Raw genomic sequence first — 13,395 nt, forward strand, 5'->3', positions numbered from 1 at the left:
ACTTCACTAAATCCACTTTTTACCCCCCTTCAGCTTTGAGGGTTTGCATTCATCCAGCTCTGGATTTTGATATGGGATCTAAAATACATGAGGCAGGTGTAACATCCTGGGTGCAGCTGGTAGTGCTGCTGCTTCCTAGCGTCAGAGACCCGGGTTCGATCCTGACCTCGGGTGCTGTCTGTGTAGAGTTCAACAGTTCAATGAAGATTTGTTCATCACATGTACGTACGACTACACAGTGAAATTCCTTCTGCATGTTCACACACGCAGGAGCCACCTCGTTTAGGCGCCATCTCCACAGTCCAAAGTCCAATCCACGTGTGTGCTCAGTCTCCGTGAATCACCGTGTGCACCTGTCTCTCGACGTGATCCTCGTGGGTTTCCTCCAGGTGCTCTGGTTTCCTCCCACATCCCAAAGACCTGCAGGTTTGTGGGTTGATTGGCCCTCTGTAAATCACCCCCTTGTGATAAATTCATAGAATCATCGAGTGTGGAAACAGGCCCTTCAGCCCAGCTTGCCCACACCGGCCAGAATGTCCCAGCCTCATTAGTCCCACCTGCCCGCATTTGATCCATATCCTTCCAAACCTTTCCAACCCATCTACCTGTCTAACTGCTTCTTAAATGTTGAAATAGTCCCTGACTCAAATACCTCCTGCGGCAACCTGTTCCATAAACCTACCACCTTGTGTGTGAAAAGGTTACCCCCCAGATTCCTATTAAATCTTTTCCCCTTCACCTTAAACCCATGTCCTCCGGTCCACAATTCACCTACTCTGGGCAAGGGACTCTGTGCTTCTACCTGATCTATTCCTATCATGATATTATACACCTCTATAAGATCACCCCTCATCCTCTTGCACTCCAAGGAATAGAATCCCAGCCTGATCAACCTCTGCCTATAGCTCAGACCCTCTAGTCCTGGCAACATCTTCGCAGATCTTCTCTGAACCCTTTCCAGCTTGACAACATCAGGTGTGTAGAGAGTGGATGCAAAACAGATCACATGCAAATGGGCGATCGCTATTCAGCGTGGACTCGATGGGCCAAAGGGCCTGTTTCCATGCAGTATTTTTCATTGAGTCAATTCAATTCCAATCAGGTTGGTTCACAGTCAGAGACTGCTCTCTTCATCCACACTCATCAAGTCAAGTCAAGTTTATTCGTCACATACGCATACGAGATGTGCAGTGAAATGAAAAGTGGCGATGCTCGCGGACTTTGTGCAAAAAACAAACAAACAAACAACCAAACAAACTACAAACAGAATGGAACAGAATCACATATTCTTTTACATATTAAATATTGTGGGCGGAAAAAAGGAAAAAAAAACAGCAATTTGCATGAAAGGAGTGGTACAGTACAAGGTAGTACCAGGAGCCAACTCCTAGATTTGGACTCATCAGTGATTCAGTGAGTGTCCTTAGGGACTTGCTGTACCTCATATCACTTGGTATTATGCATTCTTTCTTTCTGCCTAAATTGGCAACAGCCTGAGAATAAACCTGGCCAAACGTTTGTACTGACATTACAACAGGCAGTTAGTACTGTTGAATGGAGATAATTAAAGTTCAGGGTTCCCACATCTCTTGATTTCCCTAAAAGCTGACATAAGGAACCGCAGATGCTGGTGTAAAAAAAACCCACACTGAATGCTGGCGTAACTCAGCGGGTTATGCAGCATCTCCGGAGAACATGGGTAGGTGATGTTTTGGGTAAATCAGAAGTGATTTTGTTCGGACCTAATGGCTGCCGTGAACCTCCCTTTGTTGACTTGGGTCCACTGGCAGTGTTCGTAAAGCCAACAGTTTTAAACCTGGGTTTTATGATGGACGGTGATTTTAAATTAGATAAACAAATAGGCGCAGTGGTTAAGTTCAGCTTCTTTCACCTAAGGAAGCTGGCAAAGGTGAAGCCCATTCTCGAGCGGCAGCATTTTGAAACAGTAATCCATGCCTTTATTTCATCTCGGCTGGATTACTGTAACGCACTCTACTTTGGAGTCTCACGAGCTTCGTTGGCTCGTCTCCAGTTGGTCCAAAATGCTGCCGCTCGCCTTTTAACCAGAACTCGAAAGAGAGAGCACATTACGCCAATTCTGGCCTCCCTTCACTGGCTCCCAGTGCACTTTCGAGTTCATTTTGAAATTATTTTATTTGTTTTTAAATCATTGAATGGCCTCGCCCCGCCTTACCTCTCTGAGCTGCTCCACCTATATGCTCCTGCCCGGTGCCTCAGGTCAGCGGATCAGCTGCTCCTTGAGGTACCAAGGTCTAAGCGGAAGCTCAGAGGGGATAGAGCCTTTTCTGTTGCTGCCCCGGCACTCTGGAACACCTTGCCGCTGCAGATCAGACAGGCCCCTTCACTGTCCATCTTTAAATCCTCCCTAAAAACTCACTTTTATTCACTGGCTTTCGACACTGGCTGAGACTTTGTTCCTGTTTTAGTGCTTTTAATGTCTTTTAATTTTTACTGTTTTTATAGTCCTGTCGTCTTAATGGTTTTTAGTAGTTTGTAATAACTTTTTGTTGACTTCCCATGTACAGCACTTTGTGGTAACTGATGTTGTCTAAAAGTGCTTTATAAATAAAGTTATTATTATTATTATTATTATTATTATTATTATTATTATTATTATTATTATTATTATTATTATTATTATTATTAAATACCCCTTACCAGTCTGAAGACGGGTCCCGACCTGAAACGTCACCTATCCATGTTCACCAGAAATGCTGCTTGACCCGCTGAGTTATTCCAACAGATTGTGTCTTTATCTTGCCCAAAGGGCTGCAGGAATTGTAGATTCGTTTCTCACCATAACCGTGACCACTCCAGGGAAATAAATCAGAAATATGAGAAAAGTTTTGTTTTTACTTGCAGTACCCTTAACAATATCATAACAGAAGGAACTGTAGTTTAACTGTCAGTCCAGAATTATCTAATTGAGTTGCAAAGGTTTTCTTACAATTGGACAATTTGAGTCAAAGGGTTGCCTTCCGTATTGTATATCATCCAATATCATCAAAGATCAGCATCATCCTGGCTACACTCTCATTTCATTCCTACCATCGGGAAGAAGGTATAGGAATCTGAAAACTGTGGAATCCAGTTTCAGGAGCAGCTTCTTCCCAACAACCATCAGGTGACTGAACAGTGCACAACACTAACTAAATCGTGAACATGGACCATCGTGGCTGTATTAAGGAATTTGGACTATTTTACATGGGGACTGGAGTTATTAATTAATATGTTTTTGTTTATTCCATATTATCTGTAGTTATTGTGGTTAAAGGCCTGTTGTGCACTGCAAGGGCCAGGAAGCGAGCGGGTAAGATCATCTCTGACCCCTCTCACCCTGGCCACAACCTCTTGGAATCACTTCCCTCTGGAAAGTGACTCCGGACTGTCAAAGGTGCCACAGGCAGATATAAAAAACACGAGTAGTAGCTCAACTCAATAACCAAAAATTGTAGCCTTCTTTTGCTCTGGTATTTTATTTAATTCAATAATGTTTTATTATTAATGTTTTATGTTTTATGAGTCATTCTTAACTGTCACTATATGTCATTTTGTCACTTACGAGTGTAGTACCAAGGCAAATTCCTTTAATGTGAATATTTGGCCAATAACTTACTCATGCATTAATTAATTCATTCATTCATTCATACATTCAATCATTCAATCATTCATTCATTCATCCATTCATTCATTATGCTGCTGCAAGTAAGAATTTTATTGTTATGTTGTTGGTACATATGATAAACTCAAGGACACAAAGCGCAGGATTAACTCAGTGGGTCAGTCAAGATCTCTGGAGAGAAGGAACGGGTGACTTCTTCAGACCGAGGAGAGCAGGAGGAACTCTCGTCGGAGAGAGGGGGAGAACTTCTTCAAAGTAGACATACCTTGAGGAGATTTTGCAATACGGCAGATGAAATGTGTAGGAAGTCTGAAGTCCGAAGAGGGGTCTTGACCCGAAATGTCACCCATTCCATTTATCCAGAGATGCTGCCGGTCCCACTGCCGTTACTCCAGCATTTTGTGTTGAACATAAATAGTAGCAATGTTACGAAATTTTGAGATTTAATAAATCAAGTCGGCAATTTATCCCATCAGCAAAGCACAAAAATAAGTTTAATTTGACACCTAATATCTTCAGTATTAAAAAGGTTATGGCCATTTTCATAGTCGGAAATTAGCATCTTGTTCCCTATTGATTTTCCATTGACTTAACACAAAAGCTGTGATCGAGGACAGTGAAATAGCCATAACTTTATTAAAAATTAAGAGAACTGAAATAAATTTTCAGTTATTGTAGATTGAAGCATTCTGAAACATATATGAAACAATTTTACTTGGATGTCCTGAAATTAAAGCATATACTTAGTTAGTTACCCAATTGTAGCTAATTCCAAACTTCAATTACTAGATCTAAACATCTATCCATTTCTAAAGAACAGATTAACATTTTTAAATAGCCTAAGTGTCCAAATAACATTCACAAAGAATTCACAATAAAACATGATTTTAAAATCGCATTTACATTAATTTATAGGCGAAATGGAAGGAATTTAGTGTTCAATTGCTGTAAATTAATGGCCATTTAAATCAGCTTTCGAGTGGAATCCTGTGGAACTCTGTGGAACGTGCTGGTTTGGAACGTTCCCATTGCGGTGGATTTGTACCCCATATGCCCAGAAAAATAATGCGGGATTCAATGGGGCACCAAATTAGCTACTCGCAACATAAAACTTTGTATAAAGGGATCTTAAGAAGCCCTTTTTAATGTAAACATAAACAACCTACCTTCCGTTGTCCCCTGTATGAGATCCATCCCATTGTCGGCGGTCGCGGGTTTAGAGGATAAATTTTAACCTACTATAACAATTAGATTAACCAAATAAGTTTAAAAATAGCTGCAGCGAATAAACCTCGCAGCGATTTTTCGTCAGCAACTAAGTAGGCTGAACAACCTCAATTTGAATAGCCTAGGGAAAATCGCGTTTTAAACCCGCCCCCCTCTCAACGGCGCCAAAATCGCGTACACGGGCAGGGACAGATCTGCAGCCCCGCTGAAGGTAGGTTTTGCAACATACCTATAGATAGGTGATGTTTTGCGTTGGGACCCGTCTTCAGACAATTAAACACTTCTATAATTCTATGAGGTGTGCATGGACATTTTGCTACTGCATGGTCAAGTTGGGTCAAAGGGCTCGTTGTCTCTACGACTCCATGCGGAAAGGCGGGACATCAGAAGGATTGATGTGTTCGAGCCAATGGCAGGGGAGGTCACGTGATGAAGCCTTCAGGATTGACCAGTTAGGAGGTACATGGATAGGACAGGTGTGGAGGGATAGGGACCAAACACAGGCAAGTGGGACTACTGCAGCTGGGACATGTTGGCCGGTGTGGGCAAGTTAGGCCAAAGGGCCTGTTTCCATGCTGTGTCACTCTATGACACTAATCTAGAGCTACCACCACGTGAACTTGGATCATTGCATGGCAGTACAGTCCTGGGAAGATCGCTGGGGAGAAGACAGCAGTGATAATTGGATGAAGGTTCATTGACCTGAATAATCACATATACCTGAAAAATGAGTATGGAAGTTAGGAGGTCATGTTGCAGTTATATAGGGCATTGGTGAGGCCGTGTTTAGAGTATTGTGTTCAGTCCTGGGCACCATTTTACAGGAAAGATGTGGTCAAGCTGGAAAGAGTTCAGAGAAGATTTACGAGAATGGTGCCAGGACTCGAGGGAGAGGATGAGCAGATTGAGACTATTCCTTGGAGCGCAGGAGGATGAGAGGTGATCTTATCTGTATACAATCATGAAAGGAATAGATCGGATACCCCTCAAATGAATCTAAAGGGTAACGTTCTCAAAGGATGGTGGGTGTATGTAACATGCTTCCAGAGGAGGTGGAGTGGGGACTATCCCAACGCTTAAGAAACAATTAGACAGGTACGCTGATAGGACACGTTTGGAGGGATATGGGCCAAACGCAGGCAGGTGGGACAAGTGGCGATGAACATGTTGGTCAGCGTGGGCAAGTTGTACCGAACGACCAATAACCACGCTGTAAGACTGACTCTATAACTCTTTTTTCCCCGGTATACATGCTGTCGGACCTGTTTGTGGTATTATCTGTGGTGTTTGAGAGAGGCAGCATTTGCGATGTTTGCATTTCTTTACAGAGTGCCGCTTGGTTGACGCCAGGTTTCTTGTTGTTTTCCCGCCAGGCCATGCGTCCTCGTTCACGTTGCAGCCGGAGGACCGCGTGGTGGTGGCCGGCCACCCGGTCACGCTGTCCTGCGCCGTCGCTGGTTACCGCGGCATCGTCCTCTGGACCAAGGACGGGCTTGGGCTGGGGGTCGAGAAGCAGCTGCCAGGTAAGAGGCATGTTGGTGGCACGGTGGTGCAGTGGGTAGAGCTGCTGCCTACAGCGCCAGAGACCCAGGTTTGATCCTGACGACGGGTGCTATCTGTGCGGAGTTTGCACCTTCTCCCAGCGACTGTGTGGGTTTTCCCCGAGTTCCCCGTTTTCCTCCCACATCCCAAAGGCGTGCAGGTTTATAGGTTAATTGGCTTCGGCAAGATTGTAAATTGTCCCTAGCATGTAGGTTAGTGCTAGTGTACTGGATGATCGCAGGATAGCACAGACTCAGTAGACAGAAGGGCCTGTTTCCGCACTGTATCTCTAAATTCTAAAGTAAATAGTCACAGTCATACAGCATGGAAACAGGCCCTTCAGCCCACTTGGCCTTGCCCAGTTTACAAGGGGCATCATGCCGGCCCACTAGCCCCACCTGCCCATGTTTGGCCCACATCCCTCTGAACCTTTTCTATCCATGTACCCGTACAGATGTCTTTGAAATGGTGTTGCAGTGATTGCCACAACTACCTCGCTTGGCATATAGCCACTGTTCCATATATCCACCGTTCTATATACCCACCGTTCCATACACCCATGGCCACTTTATATTCTGTTTGAGGGTAAACAGTTTCTTCAGCAAATACATGGTCATTACAGCCACAATTCGCATGTTAAAGTCTTGGCTGTGGAATTAGGCACTGCTCCAGTAAAAAAAACAGACTGAGGAGAATCACCACTAACATAGAATTGGAACCAAATGTAAACAGGCCTATTAGGTAAACAGTGTTGAACATGCAGCGAATCCAGATAGCGATCATTTTGACTGACCAAGCCTGATTAGACTTTAAGGATCATCGCATTTAGCACCTCCGATTAAGAGTGAAGGATCTATGCCGAGCTTCACCACACCACGTCCTTAATAGTAAGTTCTACAGAATGCTGGAGTAACTCAGCGGGTCAGGCAGCATCTCTGGGGAGAAGGAATAGGTGACGTTTCGGGTCGAGACCCTTCTTCACACTGAAAGTCAGGAGAAAGAGAGATATCAGTGTTACAGAGAGATCAAATGAATGAAAGATATGCAAAAAAGTAAATCCACAAACCCGGCTCTCCCGGCAGACCCATTGTCTCTGCCTGTTCATGCCCCACCGAACTCATCTCCACATACCTTGACTCCATACTATCCCCCTTGGTCAAATCCCTTCCCACCTATGTTCTAGACACCTCAGACACTCTCCGCAACCTCCACGCATTCCACTCTCTAGGCCCTCACCCCCTCATCTTCACCATGGATGTCCAGTCACTCTACACCTCCATCCCCCACCAGGATGGCCTCAAAGCCCTCCGGTTCTTCCTCGACCAGAGGAGCAACCTATACCCAGCCACTGACACTCTCATCCGCCTAGCGGAGTTGGTCCTCACCCTCAACAGCTTTACGTTTGACTCCTCCCATTTCCTCCAAACACAAGGCGTAGCTATGGGTACACGCATGTGCCCCAGCTACGCCTGCTTCTTTGTCGGGTACATTGAACAATCCTTTTCAATACGTACCAGGGCCCCATCCCCGACCTCTACCTCCGTTACATTGACGACTGCTTTGGGGCCACCTCCTGCACCCACACACAACTGACTGACTTCATCCACTTCACCACCAACTTCCATCCGGCACTCAAATACACCTGGACCATTTCCAACACTTCCCTACCATTCCTTGACCTCACCATCTCCATCGCAGGTGATAGACTTCTGACCGACATCCACTACAAACCAACTGACTCACATGGCTATCTGGACTACACGTCTTCCCACCCTGCCCCCTGTAAATACTCCATTTCCTACTCCCAGTTCCTCCGCCTATGCCGCATCTGATCCCAGGATGAGACGTTCCACACCAGGGCATCGGAAATGTCCTCGTTCTTCAGGGAACAGGGATTCCCCTCCGCCACCATAGATGAGGCTCACACCAGGGTCTCATCCATACCCCGCAACACTGCTCTCTCTCCCCATCTCCGCACTTGCAACAAGGGCAGAGTCCCCCTAGTCCTCACCTTTCACCCCACCAGCCGGCAAATACAACACATAATCCTTCGCCATTTCCGCCACCTCCAACGTGACCCCACCACTCGTCACATCTTCCCATCTCCCCCCATGTCTGCCTTCCGCAAAGACCGCTCCCTCTGCAACTCCCTTGTCAATTCTTCCCTTCCCTCCCGTACCACCCCCTCCCCGGGCACTTTCCGTTGCAACCGCAAGAAATGCAACACCTGTCCCTTCACCTCCCCCCTCGACTCCATTCAAGGACCCAAGCAGTCGTTCCAGGTGCGACAAAGGTTCACCTGTATCTCCTCCAACCTCATCTACTGCATCCACTGCTCTAGATGTCAGCTGATTTACATCGGGGAGACTACGCGGAGGTTGGGCGATCATTTCGCCGAACACCTCGCTCAGTCCGCAATAACCTACCTGAACTCCCGGTGGCTCAGCACTTCAACTGCCCCTCCCATTCCCAATCCGACCTCTCTGTCCTGGGTCTCCTTCATTGCCAGAGTGAGCAACACCGGAAATTGGAGGAACAGCACCTCATATTCTGCCTCGGTAGCTTGCTTCCGATGGCATGAACGTTGAATTCTCCCAATTTTGCTAGCCCTTGCTGTCTCCTCCCCTTCCTTAACCCTCGAGCTGTCTCCTCCCATCCCCCCGCCCTCGGGCTCCTCCTCCTCCCTTTTTCCTTCCTTCTCCCCCCCCCCCCCCCCACACCCCATCAGTCTGAAGAAGGGTTTCGGCCCGAAACATCGCCTATTTCCTACGCTCCATAAATGCTGCTGCACCCGCTGAGTTTCTCCAGCATTTTTGTGTACCTGCAAAAATGTAACATTGATAAAGGAAACAGGCCATTGTTCGCTGTGGTTTAAACCAGCATCTGCAGTTCCTTCATACATCCATTGTTAACTGTGGACTGGATGAAAATGGGTTACAGACAATGAGACTAAACAAGATGACATTGAAGCTAGTATGACTTGGGTGGAGGAGGGATGGAAGATTCATATGCAAAGAGTAACGATGATCAAGTAAAGGTGGAGCCCACAATGTTCCATTGTTGGCTGTGGGCTAGGTGAAAACGGGTTACAGACAATGAGACTCAACAAGACAACTTATTTGTTATTTATTCGTTCCGCATCTCCTGATATCCCCCTCTCTACCTCTAGTTACTCTTTCCCCCGACTCTCAGACCTGAAACGTCAGCTGTTCATTTTCTCCAGAGATGCTGCCTGTCCTGCTGAGTTAGTCCAGCTCTTTGATTCTATCTTTTGGTTTAAACCAGCACCTGCAGTTCCTTCCTACACAGTAAATTCCACAGCATCGCCTGCAACAGCCCCGCTGGTTTTTGAACTCGGCGCTTCTGCAGCTTTTGAACCAACTGGACGCGTGTCGGTCTGTGCCCGGGATGGCGAGCGCCACGCACAGTGCTTTACCGAGCTTGCTCTCCCGTTGCAGGGTTTCCCCGTTACTCCATCGTGGGCGACCATTCGGCCGGTGAATACAGCCTCCGCATTGAGAAGGCGCAGCTGATGGACGACGCGGTGTACGAGTGCCAGGCCACGCACGCTGCCCTGCGCTCTCAGCCCGCCCGCCTCACCGTGCTCAGTAAGTACAGCCACTCTCTCATTGACCCCTGAGACAAGCCAGCTTGTTCATCGCACTGGACACCAGTGTAGACGTCCCACAGACTGTTGAAGGTGTACAATTCATGAATACATTAAACCAAGCAGCCAGTTAGTATCTGTTATTTAACATGTTCATTTTCCCCACCTTTAAACTCTGATCCATCTGGAGTTGAGAAGATGCCAGCTGGTACCTGCTATTTAACATACCCGCTGTCATTACTATATTACCTCCGACACACACAGACTTACTGTTAACACGTTCGTTGTCATCTTCATCCTGTGTATGGCGTGCACAGCCTAAAGTTGCAAGGTCAACTTGTTCTATTTGATCTATTTGGTTGTGCATGTCGAGTTGATTGCATTAGTCGAAACAGGGTGGATCTCGTTGTCTTGGAAATATGGATAATAGGTGCAGGAGTAGGCCATTTGGCCCTTCGAGTCAGCATCGCCATTCAATATGATCATGGCTGAACATCCTAAATCAGTAGCCCAAAGAGCTATATCTAACTCTCTCTTGAAAACATCCAGTGAATTGGCCACCACTGCCTTCAGAGGCAGAGAATTCCACAGATTCACAGATTCTGGGTGAAAAAGGTTTTCCTCATCTCAGTCCTAAATGGCCTAGCCCTTATTCTTAAACTGTGACCCCGGGTTCTGGACTCCCCCACTACCCTGTGCTCCAAGCCCTTGTGCCTCACCATGCTCCCTCATTTACTCCCTCATTTACTCATCCCACTGGAGACCTGTCACTAGAGCCAAGTGTCAAGAGTGTTTCATTGCCATATGTCCCAGATAGAACAATGACATTCTTACTTGCAGCAGCACAACAGAATAGGTAAACATAGTACACAGTAAACAATATCATAAATGAGAAGGAATTCAGTGTGTGTGTATATACACGTGTATATACATGGACATATATACACAAACAATCAATAATGGTGCAATAATAACAAAAATAGTCCATGTACTTCAGAGCTTATTTGGAGGTTGTCGTGTTTAAGAGCCTGATGGCTGTAGGGAAGAAGTTGTTCCTGAACCTGGACGTTACAGTTTTTAGGCTCCTGTACCTTCTTCCCGATGGCAGGGGTGAAATGAGTGTGTTACCAGGGTGGTGTGGGTCTCTGATGATGCTGGCTGGATTTTTGAGGCAGCGACTGCGATAAATCCCCTCGATGGTGGGAAGGTCAGAACCCGTGATGGATTGGACAGCGTTCACAACTTTTTGCAGTCTTCTTCGCTCCTGGGCATTCAAGTTGCCGTAGCAGGCCATGATGCAACCAGGCAACCAGGCAATCTGCTACCCGCAGCAGTACACACTAGTGGTGTGCCTCGGGGCATTGGTGCTGGATCCATTGCTGTTTTGTATCAACGGTTTGGATGAGAATGTGCAAGGCATGATTAGTAGGTCCACGACTGAGTAATGCGAGCAGAAGTAACCCATTCAGCCCATCGAGTCTACTCCGCCATTCAATCATGGCTGATCTATCTTTCCCTCTAAAACCCATTCACCTTGCAGATGTCACTAAAATGGATGGCATCGTAGATAGTGAAGATGGTTATCAAAAGCTAATGCAGGTTGGACATGTGGGCTGAGGAGGAATGGTTGATGGATTTTGGTGCAAATAAGTGTGAGATGTTACATTTTGGAAAGTCAAACCAAGGCAGGACCTTCACAATGAGTGATAGGGCCCTGGGGAGTGTTGTAGAGCATATGGGACTAGGAGTGCAGGTACTGTAGGTACTGTACGTGGAATCAATGGTAAATAAATATTTTAGTCCACTGGCCCTCAGTGGTTTGAGTCAGAGTATTGAAGTTGGGAACAAAGATAGACACTCAAAGCTGGAGTAACTCAGCGGGCCAGGCAGCACCTCCGGAGAGAAGGAATGGGTGACGTTTTGCGTCAAGACCCTTTTTCAGACTTTTTTAGGCATAAGGGAAATGAGAGATATAGATGGTGATGTGGAGAGATAAAGAACAATGCATGAAAGATATGCAAAAAGGGAACTGGCCATTGATAGCTGTTCATAGTGTGAAAACGAGAAGCTGGTGTGACGGGTGGGGGAGGGATAGAGAGGCTACCTGAATTGAGAGAAAATAAATTCATACTACTGGGTTGTAATGCCCCTGTCCTACTTAGGCGATTTTTTAAGCGACTACAGGTGACTAGGGTGCCGCCTGTATGGTTGTGAGTAGTTTCCTCAGTCGCCCAAAGAATCGTAGCGTTTTTCTGGTTGCCGCTGAATTTTGAAATGTATAAAACTTTCGGCGACAGTCGGCAACAGTTGGTTTGACGCCGATGAGCGTAGCTTGACTTCTCTTGTCGTAGGTTGTCGCCGGTGCTGACTTCGGTGAATTCCATTGGTGCCTACCTACGTCAGCCTATGTCAACTGGTGACAGATACCGGCAACTGAATTGTCTTACCTTGTGGTAGCTTGTCACGGGTGGATGTAGGTTGTCACCTGTGTGGTCGTAAGTTGTTGTAGGTGGACGTTCTAATGGGTCGCTGGTTGTCGGTAACTTGCCGTAGCTAGACATCGACTTGGTGATAGGTTGTTGTAGACATTGTCCTAGACATTGACGTGGGGGGGGGGGGTCCAGTCGCTGTTTTTTCCTGCAGTCGCCGAAACAATCGACTAAGTGGGACAGGCCCATAAGGTGCTCAAGCGAAATATGAGATGCTGTTCCTCCAATTTGCATTTAACCTCACTCTGACAATGGAGGAGACGGAGGACAGAAAGGTCTGTGTAGGAATGGGAAGGAGAATTAAAGTGTTCAGCAAACGGGAGATCAGGTTGGTTCACGTGGGCTGAGCGAAGGTGTTCCACGAAACGATCGCCCAGTCTGCGTTTGGTCTGGCCGATGTATAAAGTGCCTGTCCCCACTTAGGCGTCATTTGCGAGTCATTTACGCGACAGGCCGGTTGTGACTGACCCGCAACGGTCACGCAATTGTCGCGTGCAAATCACACGTCATCCTGCGTCGGCACAGCCGTCTGGTGTGCGTGACGTCATTAGAATACCCAGCTTCCCTATTCTGCATCATGACCATCATGGAAGAACAACGGGTTTTATTGTTACAGCAACAACCGAGACTTCTGTTAGCAGCAGCCCTCATACTTACAGATCAGCCAGGCAGGAGTACAACAAGAAAGGCTAGCAAGAAACCCAGGAAGAGGTCTGTGTGGACGAGGTTAGAGGTTACATGACGCGTAATAGGCAGGCCGACTGCGTATGGGCGTCGCGTCGCATGTTTATGGATGTTGACGCAAGGTGACGTCACCACGCGATACATGTGCGACGTCGGGACGTCAGTGTGCGACGCCAATGCGTCAGCGTGCGTAGCCAATGCTT

At 46.7% G+C, this 13,395-nt stretch overlaps 1 protein-coding gene across 2 annotated transcripts in view; it reads left to right on the forward strand.

The window, feature by feature from the left end:
• The window catches only part of kirrel3a (kirre like nephrin family adhesion molecule 3a), a 764,091-nt gene that overhangs the window by 423,135 nt on the left and 327,561 nt on the right, over positions 1 to 13,395 (forward strand). For both annotated transcript variants that reach the window (XM_055660891.1, XM_055660892.1), the window contains 2 exons: positions 6,244 to 6,393; positions 9,871 to 10,020. In XM_055660891.1, coding sequence (XP_055516866.1) covers positions 6,244 to 6,393; positions 9,871 to 10,020 — 300 coding nt within the window. The remainder of the gene's footprint in view (positions 1 to 6,243; positions 6,394 to 9,870; positions 10,021 to 13,395) is intronic.

This window comes from Leucoraja erinacea, chromosome 32 (genome assembly GCF_028641065.1).
Source record: "Leucoraja erinacea ecotype New England chromosome 32, Leri_hhj_1, whole genome shotgun sequence".
Taxonomy (NCBI): Eukaryota; Metazoa; Chordata; class Chondrichthyes; order Rajiformes; family Rajidae; genus Leucoraja; species Leucoraja erinaceus.